This window comes from Mauremys mutica, chromosome 20 (genome assembly GCF_020497125.1).
Source record: "Mauremys mutica isolate MM-2020 ecotype Southern chromosome 20, ASM2049712v1, whole genome shotgun sequence".
In the NCBI taxonomy this organism is placed as follows: Eukaryota; Metazoa; Chordata; order Testudines; family Geoemydidae; genus Mauremys; species Mauremys mutica.
In genome coordinates, this window is record NC_059091.1 from 15,662,855 (window position 1) to 15,678,069 (window position 15,215).

The 15,215-nt window shown below is 56.4% G+C and overlaps 1 protein-coding gene across 3 annotated transcripts in view; it reads left to right on the plus strand.

Moving 5' to 3' along the window:
* RASAL3 (RAS protein activator like 3) overlaps positions 1-15,215 on the plus strand; it is a 73,914-nt gene that overhangs the window by 18,926 nt on the left and 39,773 nt on the right. The window contains exons 1-2 of one of the 3 annotated variants that reach the window (XM_044994976.1): positions 6,845-7,620; positions 15,009-15,127. In XM_044994976.1, the coding sequence (XP_044850911.1) occupies positions 15,110-15,127 (18 nt within the window). In that variant the 5' untranslated portion in view covers positions 6,845-7,620; positions 15,009-15,109. Of the gene's footprint in view, positions 1-6,844; positions 7,621-9,598; positions 9,745-15,008; positions 15,128-15,215 lie in introns of those variants that run through there. The other 2 variants (XM_044994975.1, XM_044994974.1) reach the window with 2 other exon arrangements.

A 15,215-nucleotide genomic window follows, 5' to 3' on the forward strand; every position in this document is an offset into this window, starting at 1 on the left:
TCTTCCCCGACAGGGTCGTCTTGCTGAGAGGTCCCACTATGTCCATGGCCACCTTCTGGAAAGGTTCTTCTATGATGGGTAAAGGCCTCATAGCCGCTTTCCCCTTGTCCCGGGCCTTCCCCACCCTCTGGCAGGGGTCACAGGATTGGCAATACTGTTGGACCATAGCAAAGACCCCAGGCCAGTAAAAGTTCTGTAGCAGCCTCTGCCTGGTGCGCCGGATTCCCTGGTGCCCTGCAAGAGGGATGTCATGGGCCAGGTACAATAGCTTGTGGCGAAACTTCTGGGGAACCACCAGCTGCCTCCTGATCCCCCATGACTCTACTTCCCCTGGGGGAGCCCATTCTCGGTACAGGAACCCCTTTTCCCACAGTAACCTCTCCTTGCAACCTCTCCTCATGGTCTGTACCGCACTGAGGTTAGCCTGGTCCCTGGGCTTCCGCAAGGAGGGATCTTTCTGCAACTCAGCCTGGAATTCAGCAGCTGGGGCAGGGTGCCCACCTCAGGTCGGGTGGGCACCGCTCATACAGTTGCTCCAGTACCAGCAGTTTAACCTGCTCTCTCTCGCTGGCTGGGTCTGAGGCCGCAGCCTCTCTGAGCCGTGTCCCTGGGCGTTCTCTCCCCACCAGGCTAGGGTCCTGCGCCTCGGGCAAAGTACCTTCCCCGTTGTCGGGGCGCAGTGCCCCTCGCCGACTCTGACTACGGGTCATGACCAGGGCACCCCTGGCATTGCTTGGCCAGACCTCCAGGTCCCCCCCCCATTAACACCTCTGTGGGCAAATGTGGGTGTACCTCCACGTCCTTGGGGCCCTCCTTGGTCCCCCACTTCAGGTGTACCCTCACCATGGGTACCTTGAATGGGGTCCCACCCACGCCCATCAGGGTCAGGTAGGTGTCGGGCACCATCCGATCTGAGGCCACCACCTCGGGCCGGGCCAGCATCACCTCTGCGCCCGTGTCCCAGTACTGAGTGACTTTCCTCCCATCTACCTCCAGGGGAACAAGGCACTCTCTCCAGAGGGGCAGTCCTGCGCCCACCCTGTAAACCAAAAAACAGCAGCCTGGAGCATCCAGCCCCCCAGAGGCCCTCCTCCCTCCTTCGCAGGCAGTACGCAGCCAGCCCCCCTTTCCTGGGAACACTGCCCCTCGTCCAGCTGAGTCTCTACCAAGTTAACCCGGTGTGGGGTCGGTCTGCTCAGTCTGTCCTTGAGCCTGAGGCACTGGGCCCGTATGTGGCCCCTCTGGCCACAGTGATAGCAGCTCATGTCCCGTTGGTCCCCTCGAACCGGTCGGTTGTCCCTGACGCTGGGCGTTCCCCTTGGGAGGGGGTTCTCCCTATTCCCCCTTTGGGAGGTCCCAGGATGAGACTCTCTCTGCATCGCGGCGGGCCTGTTCCTTTGGGACTCCTCCCTGCCACCCCCCGACCGGCTCTTCACAAAGTCATCGGCCAGCTGCCCTGCATGTCACGAGTTCTCTGGCTTTTGGTCCCTCAACCACAGCCTCAGGTCGGGTGGGCACCGCTCATACAGTTGCTCCAGTACCAGCAGTTTAACCAGATCCCCCTTCATTTGGGCCCCATCTGCCCACTTGCTGGCGTATCCCTCCATGCAGATGGCTAGTTGCAGATATGAGACCTCAGGAGTTTTACGCTGACTCCGGAACCTCTCCTGGTACATCTCAGGAGTCAGCCCAAACTCGCGCAGCAAGGCCTGCTTGAATAGTTTGTAGTTCCCTTTCTCCGCCTCTTCCAGTTGGCAGTACAATGCCACGGCTTTGGGGTCCAGTAAGGGGGTGAGAACCCGGAGACTGTCCGCAGGATGTACCTGGTGCAGCTTGCAGGCCGTCTCAAAGGCATCCAGGAAGTCATCCATGTCCTCCCCCTCCTTACGCTGGGCCAGGATGCACTTATCAAAGCTCTGTGCAGTCCTGGGCCCCCCCTCACTGCCCAGTCCTGGGCCCCCCCTCACTCACTGCAGCTGGGGGCCCGCTGCCCCTCAGCCTTGCCACTTCTAGCTCATGATGACGCAGTCTCTCTTTCTCCTCCCGGTCATGTTCTCTTTGTCTCTCTTTCTCTTCCAGTTCCCGCTGTCTTTGTCTCTCCTCATGTTCCCTCTGTCGCTCACGATCCCCCAGCTCTCTCTCCCATTCCAGCCACTTCCGCTTCACGGATGCCGAGCGTCGCCGGGACAATTCCCTGCTGGCGGGTGAGCTTTGCCGGGAGGATCCCCTGCTGGCTGGGGGGGTCACGGTGCCCTTGATATTCGCTGGGCTCCTCCCCGCCCTTCCCCTAGGCATAGGAATGGGGGGGTTCGGGAAGCCCTCAGCCGCCGGCTGACCACTCCCAGCGGGGACAGACACTGGTGCCTGTGCTGCATCTGCCAGGCTGCTTCCCTCAGAGACAGGGATCAGTTCATTCAAGCGGTCTCCCTCCTCCAGCTGGGCAATCAGCTGGTCTTTGGTGAGCCTCCCACTGCGCAGCCCCCTCTGCTTGCACAGCTCCACCAGGTCACACTTAAGCCACTTGGCATACATCTTCCTGCTGGACACTCGCAGGCCGGGGTGCTCGCCGCTCCCCACGGTTTCCAGGGAGACCCCTAGTGCACCAGCCCTTCTTGAGATCACCACCTCTCTGCCAGGGCTGAACTGCAGACTCCTCCGCCCCTGGGACCACTCGCTGCAATCCCCCGGGGGACCCTATTACGGCAAAGTCCTTCTCACTGGTCACACACTCCCAGGGGTTAATCACCCCTACAATCGTCCCTTCGTTTTACTGCTCCCCAGTCACTTACTGCAGGAAGCGCCGTCCACGTGGTGCAGTAGATCCCACCTCTGCCACCAGTTGTCACGGAGTGTGGGGGAGTCAGGGCCCTGTACCCCTCTTCCTGGGACTCACAGTGACTCTCAGCCAGCCAGTAAAACAGAAGGTTTATTGGACAACAGGAATGCAGGCTACAGCAGAGCTTGTGGGCACAACCAGGACCCCTCAATCAAGACCTTCTGGGGTTCAGGAAGCTTAGTTCCCAGCTTGAGATTCCCTGAATTCCAACCATCCAGCCCAAAACTGAAACTGAACTAACTCCCTCCAGCAGGCCCCTTCCTTTGTCCGGCTTCCAGGGCAAAGGTGCTGACACACCTCCCTCCTCCCTGGCTCAGGTTACAGGCTCAGGTCCTGTCCCTCACCTAAAGTCATCCCCGGCTCTCCCATCCCCCACACAGACAGTCCCTACTACATCACACAGGCTGATTCTCGTTTGCTTTGCTCCAGCTCAGGGGCAGTGAGAATCAATGAGCAGAAACCATCATGCTAAACCAGAAAGGCAGTTAGACCCAGTCCCTGTGGAGTCCATACAGGCGTGTTGGCCCAATCACTATGGAATCCACAGGCAGGCAGGCCCTAGGCCAGTCCCTGTGGAATCCATATGGGTAGGCAGGCCCATTCCTGGTTCCTCTGGAGTCCATACAGGTGGGCAAGAGGGCCCCGGCCCATACCAGTGGAGTCAGAGTAGATAAAAATCCATTAAATTTTAAAAAAAAAAAACAGATTTTTTTTTATTTAAACCAGATTTTTTTTTATAAAATGCTTTTTGAGGAAAAAACCTATCTAAAAATAGTTTTAATTAAGATACATTATAGCTCAAAGATATCTCATAGTGGAATAAGGATTATAAATTCTAATACTATAGTATGAGACAATATATTCATGTAATGTTTTAGAAAAGTTTTGTAAATGAGTTCCAATAGTTAATGGATTAAGGACCCAAGCTTATAGGTTCCAGGGGCTTCTGTGTGTATTTAGGTTAATCTTTCTATCTACCCAATGGGACTCAGTGCTCAGTCTAGAAGATACCATCAGAGATGCTTAGTTTTGCAATTCTCAAACTTTGGATTTGTGTCTCCAGACATAACATGCTTATTAACAGCAAAAATGTTTTTAAATTAAATAAATAAATAATGTATAGAGGTGAGAAACAACAGACCTCAACCCTATTGTCCCTCTGCAAATTTGTTTACACAAAGTCAATCCCTTACCTCTCTCTAAAAGTGCAAAGTTTCAAAAAGTTCAATGAATAGAAGATTGTTGGTGGCGGTATAGATCTGGACATGGAGAATAAATCTGGAGATAAATTTGACAAGGGGAGGGACAGGCAGTAGAAACAAAAGTGAAACTGTTTGAGCAGCATATTCCAGAAGTCTTGAGGTCTTTCTGAGTGTAGCCTTCATTGATTTGAGATCTACCATACCATTCTCTCACTAGAAGGGAAAACCTATCATGGCAGCAGGCCATAAAAGAGACCCAGTTTGGGAATATTTTAATGAAGTTCCTCTACCTGTGAAGAATATGTACTAAGGCAGAGGTGGGCAAACTATGGGCTGTGGGCCACATCTGGCCTGCGGGACCCTCCTGCCTGGCCCCTGAGCCCTTGGCCCCTCCCCTGCTGTTCCTACTCCCCCGCAGCCTTAGCTCACTGCACCGCCAGTGCAACGCTCTGGGTGGTGGGGCTGCAAGCTCCTGGGGCAGTGCAGCTGCAGAGCCGCATGCTCTGTGCTGCCCCGGTGCTCTGTGTTGCACGGTGGCGTGGCTGCCTGTCCTGGTGCTCCAGGTGGCGTAGCTGTAGCACCACCAGCCACCGATGCTCCAGGCAGCGCAGTAAGGCGGCAGGGGAGTTCAGAGTGGTAGTCAGGGGGCAGTGGTGTGGATGGGGTTGGGGCGGTCAGAGGGCGGGGAACATGGGGGCAGAGGTCCTGGGGGGGGGGCAGTCAGGAAGGAGGGGGGGTTGGATGGGGCGGCGGGGGACAGTCAGGGGACAAGGAGGTCCGGGGGCGGTCAGGGGACAGGGAGCGGAGTGTGTGTATGAATGGGGCAGGATTCCCAGGGAGGGTGTCAGGGGACAGGATGGGGCAGGAGTCCCGGGGGGGGCCATGAGAGGTCGAGAAATGGGGGAGTCAGATAGGGGGCGTTGGCTATAAGAAAAAGAAAATGTGCCACCCCTAAGCAACCTTCCACACAATTTTGGAAACCCAATGTGGCCCTCAGGCCAAAAAGTTTGCCAGCCCCTGTATTAAGGTTATAACAACCAACAAGAATACACTTTTATGTAGAAATCCATGATTAAATCGAGTCTTCCTGACTAGTGATTTAAATCATGATTTAATTCAATTTAATTCAATTTGATTTAATTCAAATCCGCCGAGTGGAGTCCATGTCGGCGGGCAGTCCCGGTCCACATACGGGCAGGTGGGCCTGGTCCCGGTCCCCATGGAGTCCATACAGGGGGATGAGCGGGTCCCAGCTCAGTCCCTGTGGAGTCCATATCGGCAGGCAGTCCCAATCCCCATGGAGTCCATACAGGCAGGTAGTCCCAGTCCCTGTGGACAGACTTGCAAAGTAAGATAGCTATGAAATCAGCGCTGCCACCCCCGCATAGCGTCTCACAAAGTACAGTGCGATGGCACAGCAGCCCCCCTAGCTGAAGGCATAGCGGTGTCACAGCAGCCCCAACCCCACCCCCTGCCAGGGCCGGCTCTTGGTGTTTTGCCACCCCAAGCAAAAAAAAAACCAAAAACACCTCCAAGAGTGCAACTGCCAAAGCAAAAAAAAAAAACACCTCCTGGAATGCCGCCCTGTAATTGTGCCGCCCCAAGCACGTGCTTGGTTTGCTGGTGCCTAGAGCTGGTCCTGTCCCCTGCCACAGTCACCACCTGGCAGCAGTTCCCCTTCATGTGCCCCCAGCACTCCTGGGAGCTCTTGCCCTTCCTCCCAGCATGAGGCCTGCAGCATGCCTGGCATGGGGCATGCCCCCCACTGCCTGCCCAGCACCTTCTCCTCCAGCGAATCTCCCCTCCCACCCCTGCATCAGTGGAATTGAGCTGTTCTTCCTATGGAACAAGGGTTCTATGGAAGAAGGGCCCTGCATGTGTCGCTTGTGGCCTGTCCCTGCCCCCAATGAGTGGAGCCCTTTAGGGCTGCTCCTGCCTGCCCTGCTGACATCTCTTCAGGCATCCCCAGCCCCAACTCAGGCCATGAACTCGCATTCCCTGGGATCAGCCTGTGATGTGGGGACGTCTCGCTGCACAGCCCTTGAGGGAAGGGAGGGTTCAGGTGGGCAGCAGGGATTTGCAGAGAAGGGAGGATGCTGAATACTATGTGGGCTGCAGCTCCTAGAGCTGCTTTCCTGGGGCCCCTGCACAGTACAGACAGGACTGGGGATCCACTGTCCTGGTGCCCAGTGAGGCTCAGAGAGGGCTGGGGATTTGCTCTCCTAGGGCCTGACGAGGCTCAGACAGGACTGAAGAGCTGCTCTCCTGGGGCCTGCAGGAACTCAGACAAGGCCATGACCTATTTGCATGGCACTTCAGGACTCTGCTGGTGCTCCAGAAAAGGCTGATCTGAAGGTTAGGAGCCATTTGTGTCTTGTGTGAATCATCTCACAACCGAGAGACAGCGGGGACTGACTAATCCTGAGACCCGGGCAGCTAAAAACGGCAGGCATACAATTCCGTTTAGTCAGGGGGCCTCACAGTGTCAGACACCTCCATCCTCCGGATACACCTAGCAAGTGTTTCTAGAGCACCATCCACCAGAGCACATCCCCAAGTGCTAAACACACCAAGAGAACTCACTGCCCTCACCATTGAAATGCAGCCATCTCAGGGGTGGGATGCAGCAGCTGCTTAACACCACTCAGCCACACTACACAACAGCTTTGGATGGGACATGGAGATGAATCCTTGTTTTGGAACACTGGGGCAACTGAAGAGGGGACTTGGCCAGGACACCACAGCTAAGCCCCTGGGGATGGGGGAATGGGCGGCAGGGTCTTTGGAGAGAACTGTAGCTCTGGGGATGGACACTCAGCAAGTCCTGGTCACAGAAAGGCCAAGGCTGACTCTCCAGGGCTGCACATGCATAGAGTGGGTGATGGGAGTCCTGCCAGCTCAGCCAGCTAAACCGATGTCAGGATTCCCGGACTGGCTGGGCTGAGCTCAAGGTCTGTAGCACAAGATGGCAGGTTCCATGTTGTGTTGGGGCCATTCTGCCTAGCTCTGTCGTGTCCCCTTGTATGGATATTAGTGATGGGCATGGACCCATGCTGTTCCCCTTTGACCTGAGCAATTTGCAAATAGCTGGAACTTTGCAAGGTTGCTTCCGTTAGGGGGAGTAGTCGTTGCTCCTAGTCAGCATATTCTTAGTGGGATTTTTTTATTTACACATAGTCCAGTTTCCCTGACCACAGCAGAACAAACAGCAGCCGACAGTTTTCTTGCACAGAAATCTCCAGGCCCGCCCCTCCAGCAAGCTCTGTGCCCTAGAAGTTCTGTCCCTGCTTCCTCTGAGCCCTGCTCTCTCTGCCTCCCACATCCACAGCAGGGAGAGGCCGGCTGGGAAATCACAGGGAGCATGGCCTTGGTGGCTGTCCTTGGTTGGCGGTGGGGGGAGGGGAGAGTACTGGGGCCAGCGCTCAGTCTTGCATGTTTTGAGACTCCTTCTGCCTGAGGCCTGAGCCAGAAGCCCAGAAAGGGGCCTGGCCTGGCCAGTGTGGTGGGGAAGGGCATCTCCATGGTGCACTGCGCTGCGATTTCTCAAGCCTTGTTCCTCTTTGTGACCAGGCCAGGACTGAGGTGAGGGTGAGGCCTCCTCTGGCCAGTCATGTGCCTCCTCATCTGTGTGGGGAGAGGGGATCGCTCTGTCAGTCTGCGTGGAAGCTGCTGGGGGCGGGGCTGTTTGGAAATTCCACCCCTTGCTGGGTGCCCTGCGCCTTGTGGGGCTCGGGCTGCTGGTGTGCAGGAAGGCACGCAACATGTGTGGCTCACGGCCCTTGTGGCTTTGTTGGTGAGGCCGTCTCGCTATGCATTGAGAGCTGGCCTTGCACGGGTGGCACAGTGCCCCCAGCTCAAAGGAAACCTTCCCTAGGACAGGATCAGGAGAGATCCAGGTCCCAGCAGGGAGGCCCCGAGCTCTCCCCTGCCACAGGGCTCTCCTAGTAAGGGCAGGCACATTGCACCTGCAGTGAGGATAGACCTCACTGCTCCTTGCCTGCTATGGCAAAGCCACCATGTGCACCATTGTACATTGGCTTGGCTGGCAACAGGGCACCCTCCCCACTCCTTCCCACAGCCGCATCCTCCACTGCCAGGAGGCCGTCCTGATAGTCAGCACACATCTGCCCTGATTTTATTTCATGCCAGTCCTGGCACTCGTGGTTAATCTCCTCCCTCCCTCCACAATGACCAGGCACAAAGAGGAGTTGTAACACTCTGTGGGGAACGGAACACATTTACACCCCCAGGGGTTTATAGGCTCTTTGCTTTATGTGTTTGCTGGGAGATAGTGTGGCCTAGTGAATAGAGCACAGGGCTGGAACTCAGGAGACCTGGCCTCTATTCCCAGTCCTGCCACTGGGCTGTTGGGTGGTTTGGGGCAAGTATCTTTGCCTTCTTCTGTGCCTGTTAAATGGGGATAGGAATACTGATCGCTGAGATCTACAGATGAAATGAACTAGATAAGAGCTAGGTTATAGTTATTATTATTTATTTCCACCAGCCCCCTCCCCCCCCCCAAAAAAAACTTTGGCAGGAGCCTCAGGAGGGGGAATCAGGCCTGATCAAGTCTCAGTGAGGGAAGATCTTGCCTGGAACTGTACTCTGTGGACCACTGCCTGCCTGTGAGAAAATGGGAATCGTAATATTTTGTATGAAGCCTGTGTGTGCCTCAGTTTCCCCTATATGTTGGGGACCCATGGCTACCCAGAGTTGGGAAAAAGGACTTGTTTACATTAAACAGTTTTATCAGCAAAAGGTAGCTTTTGCCGACAAAACAGTGGAGCTGTACACACTAGAAAGCTACTTTTGGCAGCAAAACTCTGCTGTTTTGATGACAAAATAAAACAACCTTGACGAGAGGCACAGAGCTTATTGAGGCAAAAGCGTCAGTGTAGACCAGTGGTCTCCAACCTTTTTACGCACAAGATCACTTTTTGAATTTAAGTTCAACCCAGAATCTACCACGCCCCTTCCCCGAGGTGCCACCCCGCTCACTCCATCTTCCCTCTGTCGCTTGCTCTCCCCCACCCTCACTCACTTTCATTGGGCTGGGGCAGGGGGTTGGGGTGTGGGAGGGAGTGTGGGCTCTGGGTTAGGGCTGAGGGGTTTGGAGCGTGGGAGGAGGTTCCAGGCTGAGACTGGGGCAGGGGGTTGGGGTGCAGGAGGGGGCTCCAGGCTGGGGCAGAGTGTTGGGGTGTAGGAGGGGGTATGGGGTGCTGGCTCTGGCAGGGGGCTCAGAGCTGGGGTTTGGGATGTGTGAGGGGTGCAAGCTCCCGCTGGGTGGCACTTACCTCGGGCAGCTCCTGGTTTGCAGCACAGCAGTGCTAAGGTAGGCTCCCTGCCTGTCCTGGCCCCATACCACACCTGGAAGCAGCCAGCATGCCCCTGCCGCCCCCGAGGGGACACATGGCTCCGCACGGTGCCCATCCCTGCAGGCACTGCCCCTGCAGCTCCCATTGGCAGCAGTTATCCATTCCCGGCCAACGGGAGCTGCAGGGGTGTGCTTACAGGCAGGAGCAGTGTGCAGAGACCCCTGCCCCTCCCAGGGCCGCAGGGGCGTGCTGGACGCTTCTGAGAGTGATGCGGGGCCAGGGCAGGCAGGAAGCCTGCCTTAGCCCCTCTGTACTGCTGGACTTTTAGCAACTGGAGATTGCGATCGACTGTCAGAGGCTCCAGGATCAACCAGTCAATTGCGATCTACAGGTTGGTGACCACTGGTGTAGATATAACTGGCCTCCCCCAGTATCCCACAATGCCTATCGTGACCGCTCTGCTGACTGTTTTGATCTCAGCCACTGGGTGGGCAGGTATGCGCCCCTCCCCTTTCAAAGCTCCCAGAAGTTTTGACATTCCTCGGCCTGGAGAGCTCACAGAGCTGCTTGAGGAGGCTGTGGGCAGGGGCGGCAGGTTATATGGGCTCAAGGTGCTCGAGCACCACGAATATTCAAGGCTAAGGGCTGAGCTCCACCAATATTTGGAGCTGGGTTTCTCCCCTGGCCCTGCCTGGAGTGGGCCCTCCCCTGCCTCGGAGCTTCCCTGCCTGAAAGAAAACAGCCGGTGCCTCTCTCCCTTGCTTGTGCTGCTTCTGCCTAAGGCTATAGAGATCAGCGGACGGCAGCCTCTTGGAGCACTGGGGGAGGGGAAGAGGGAGAGAGGAGGGGGGTGGGGGAGGCACACATGCTTGGGAGCTCTCTGGGCCACATGGAGGAGACGCCAAGGGGACTTCCGGCCAGGAGATGGACATCTGGGGTGGACCTCACTTACCTGAGCAGCTGCTGGGGCTTCGGTGAGGTTTGACCCTGTGATCCACCCCCTCCCCCTGCAGCCCCCACTCCTGCCCAATGCTGGGCAAGGGGCAGCCCCATCCCCAGTGAGACAAGGGTGAGGGGCAGCAGGCTGCAACAGGGGAGGAAGGAAGCAACATGTGCTGGCAGTTTCACACACACCCCCCCCCCGCTCCCCAGCACCCACCCACCACAGAGGAGATGGAGGAGGGGAGCTTCCTAGACCTGAGCAGCTGGGGCTTGTGGGAATTTGTAACACCCTACCCCCCCACCTCAGCCACCACCCTGCAGTCCCCACTCCTGCCCCATGCTAGGCAAGGGGCAGTCCCATCCCCCATCCCCAGTGAGGCTATGGTGAGGGGCAGCAGCAGGGGAGGCCACACGTGATGGCAAATCCCCCCCAGTACCCACCATAGGGGAGGCGAGTGGGCTTTCTGGACCTGAGAGAGTCCCTAGGAGCATGTGCAGTGACCGTGGTGCAGAGTGAGTGTGCTGCGGGGGGGAGGAGGGGAGAGGAGGGGTCCCTCCCCTGGAGCTTGCTGCTGCCAGTAAGGGTGGGGAGTCCTCTCTGGCCCTAGCCCTGGGGAAGCCTGTCTGCATCCCAAGTTCCTTATCCCCAGCCCTGCCCCACCCCAGAGCCTACGCCCCCAGCATCCCAACCCTGAGCACCCTCCTGCACTGTGAACTCCTCATCCCCAGCCCCACCCCAGAGCCCTCACTTGAGGGGAAAAACGTGCAACTTAAATTTGGTGGTCAGTTTGGAGTATCATTGTGTTTAGCACAATACTTGATTATTTTACACCCTTTAAAGTATACAGGTGTTACAAAGTGGGAATGTTCTTAATGTTTTCTCTGAATACTGTGTGGGTGCCTCAGTTTCCCCTATGCATTTCTCAAGGATCTAGATGGTGGGATAAGGGTAGGTGATTGTTGAAGAGTCCTAGAGTGCCAGTGTGATGCTGTCTGCACAGAGAATGGCTGAAACCCTGTCTCCGGGCAACTAATGGCCTGGGCCACACTCCTGCAAGGTGCCAACTGAAGATGTTGGAGAACATAGAGATCAGGTGGCCTCCTAATGCCTGGAAAAGAGACAAAGGCCAGAGGAGAGAGTGTCAGTGCCTGTGCGGACTTCCGGGAAGCGCATGGTGTGGAAGGGGATGCTGGGATGCTTTGGAACTACTCCATACAAAGCCAGTCAGGACTCTGTGGGAGCCTCCTCTCTCTGAGCGTACTGTCTCCAGGGCAAGAAGCTTACACCTTCCTGGGTCTGACCTCGGAGCATTCAGCAAGCCCTTCCACACTGTGCGCTTTCCGCAGCGAGTGTGCCCAGGCAGGTCCTGGGGCAACCAGAGGTCCCTGCACCCCAACTCTGCAGTCAGACATGACTCTCAGCCAGCCGGTAAAACAGAAGGTTTATTAGACAACAGGATCACAGTCTAAAACAGAGCTTGTAGGTACAGAAAACAGGACCCCTCAGTCAGGTCCATCTTGGAGGGTGGGGAGCCTAGACCCAAGTTCTGGGCCTCTCCCCATTTCCCCAGCCAGCTCCAAACTGACACTCCCTCCTCTAGCCTTTGTGTCTCTTCTGGACAAGGAGGCCACCTGATTTTTTTGTCCCCCACACCGTCAGTTGGCACCTTGCAGGGGAAACTGAGGCACCCACACAGTATTCAGAGAAAACATTGAGAACATTCCCACTTTGTCACAACAGGTGCAACAAAATATAATACCGTATATTGAAGCAGGCAAGTGCTGCTTCTGACTTTCCACTTTTAATTGACCCTTGTAATCTTGTGGTGCTGACGCGTTGTAGCTTCATTTTATATCAGCTTACAGGGCAAGAGCAGGGTGGGGGGGGCACCACCAAAAATTATACAAACCTGACGCCTATGCCTGTGGGAGAACTCAGAGGGAGTCACAGAACCATTAATGTGGAATCAGCAGGCAGGCAGAGCAGGCGGCTGCTGTTGCTAGGTGTGGGGAGATTGCTGTGCTGTGCAGAGCCAGGGACTGATGTGGGAGGGTGTCCCCTCCCCCAGGATTGGTTGCTCAGGCTGCTGTCAGAACTTAAAGAGACAGCATGCCTAGATGCTCTTCCCCAACACACACACTGTTTCTGTCTTCCTCCTCCCCCCTCACTCTCTATAACACATTCTCCCCTCCTCCCCCACACATACACTTCAGTTGAAAAGACGGCTGGCAATCCAGTAGGATGCCTATGGAAGGATGGGATTGAGAAACCTGCATCATGTGACACTGCACACCTGCCCCATGAGGCATTGCAAATCTTTCCCAAAGCACCTTGCAGCCAGTTGCACAGTGGGATAGCTACTGCTCTCTGTGTCGATGCAAGAGCTGCTAATGTGGATGCGCTCTGCAGACACAAGGATTAATGTGAACACGCAACAGCAGTTTAATTAAAGTGGTATAACTTTTGTCGACAAAACTTCATAGTGTAGACATGGCCTAAGTTTGCTCTCAGGGAAGGCTAAGAGACATAGGTGTGTGTGTTACCTTCCTGTCTGGGTGGAATGAATAGAGTAATTAAGGAACCAGTTGAATCTGACCCAGATCAACAGGGTGTCCCAGAGAGACAATGCCAGCTCCAATGATCCACGCTCTCAGCAGGGAAGGTGAGCACAGACCAGACTGCCCTCCTTCCCCCACCTGAGAACAGAGGACTGGGAAAGTCTGAGGTAGGGGATAAATGCAGGGCCGCCCAGAGGCCCCCCCACCGCCGAATTGCTGCCGAAGACCCAGCACTTCAGCAGCGGGTCCCTGGGCGAAAGGACCTCCCGCTGTGGGTCTTCAGGGCACTTCAGCGGTGGGTCTCAGAGCGGAAGGACCCCCCGCTGCCGAATTGTCGCCAAAGACCCAGAGCAGAAGAAGCTCCAGGGGCCTGGGCCCCGCGAGAGTTTTCCGGGGCCCCCAGAGCGAGTGAAGGACCCCACTCCAGGGGCCCCGAAAAACTCTCATGGGGGCCCCTGTGGGGCCTGGGGCAAATTGCCCCACTTGCCCCCCCCCGGTGGTCCTGGATAAATGTTGGCTTCTGGTGGAAGCTGGACTCTCACCTGGGAACTGACCAAGGAGGTCAGACTAAGGCTATGTCTACACTGCGTACCTTACAGCGGCACAAAGGTCTCCCACGTAGACGCTCTCTGCTGGCAGGAAAGAGCTCTCCTGCTGGCAAAATAAAACCACCCCCAACAAGCGGAGGTAGCTTAGTTGGTGGAAGATACTGGTGCTTTTCGTCGTTTTCACACCCCTGACCGATAAAAGTTTTATCGACAAAAGTGCAGTGTAGACAGCCTGAGAGACAATCAGAGGCTGTTCACTTCAGCTTGGCTGGGATCTGGGCTAACCAGAATGGTCTGTGCTTTAACCATCACTGCTCTGTGCTGACCTAAGGTCTTCCCATGCTGAGTTCTAGGTGACTAATAAACCTGACTGTTTTGACAGCGCTGTGTGTCACTGTAACTATGGGGTGAGGGGCATTAATTCCTGAAGCGTGTACAAGTCTCTCTCAGCTGGACTCACAGAGCAGAGTTCCCGGGGAGAAGAAGGAGGGCTGAAGCCCAGCGGTTCAGTCTCAGGAGTCAGTGAGGCTGAGTGGCCTGCCCTGGAGAAAGAGGGTCTGGCACCCAGATGGAGTTCCTCCAAGAGACTGGCTCACAGCTAGCATAGACTCTGTGGGTCCACACTCGGCATTAGGGATCCCCTTTGAGCAGGCTGCAGTGGTATTTTAAATGTGCAGCGTGGCTGGTTCTGCCGGGCACCACCCTGTGTGAAGAAACTAGAGTGGGTGTGTTCCGGGCTCTGAGCTGGGCTCGGCAGGTGTCCAACAACCTGCAGCTGCCCATCCCCATCCCCCGCCACCAATTCCAGTGTAACCGGCTCCATGCCCTGGCAGCCCACGCCTGCAATACACAAGTGCAGGCAGGAGCCCCTCCAGGGGACAGGAGGGGCCTGGTCCCCACCCCCTCTATTCCATCCCAGCCCAGACTTGGGCTGCTTGCTCCTGACCCTGCTGCTGGGAGCAGGGGCAGCCCAGCCAGCTGGGAGCATGAATGCAGAGGGAGGTGCCCAGGAAAGCTCCGACTCCCAGGACCTGGGCAGCACCTGCCCCAGTGCCATCCAAAGGCCCTAACTGCTGGTGAACACTGGGCCTGCCTGACCCACCAATAACCTGGCTTACCAATTGCCACAAGTCCCCCAGGTCCCCTGGAGCTGAACTGTGAGGCTGATCTATAGAGAGAGTGCCACTGCCAGAGCCTGCATGCAGCCCAAAGGGGATGGACACAGACCCACAACTCACCGGGGGCAGAGGGGCAGACCCAGAGTGTGGCATGGTGTGATGGGGTCCATGGGCCCACAGCCAGGCCAGCCTCTTATATCAGGGGCAGCCGCTCACACATAGTGCAGCATAGCGGGGATCCAGGCCCAGAGCCTGACTGCAGCACTGTCCAGATCCCACGGTGATGGGCATGGTATAAACACCTGAACAGCAGAAGGGAGGTGGAAGAGTGGAACAGGGGAAAAGTAAAGAGAGGGGGAAAGGAAAGGATGGACAGGAGCGGGGAGATGGATAGAGGCGGAGGTGTGGAGAGGAGTCAGGAGATGTGGGGGGATCTGATCCCTGAGGCCAGGTGTCACCCTCCTGACGAGCTGCCTCTCTCCCCCCAGATGGCGTGCGCCCCGTGCAGCAGATTCCGCTGGCCCCATCCCCCGAGGTCCCTGTCTGGGATGTCTCGAACTTCTCCCTGGTGGATGGACAGCTGGTGCTGATGGCCAGGGATGAGGAGGTGAGGGGCCTGGGGGGAATAAAGGGGAGGATGAGGAAAGGAGGGGTGGGGCTTGAGGGGTGGGACAAGAGGATGCAAATGAGGAGAT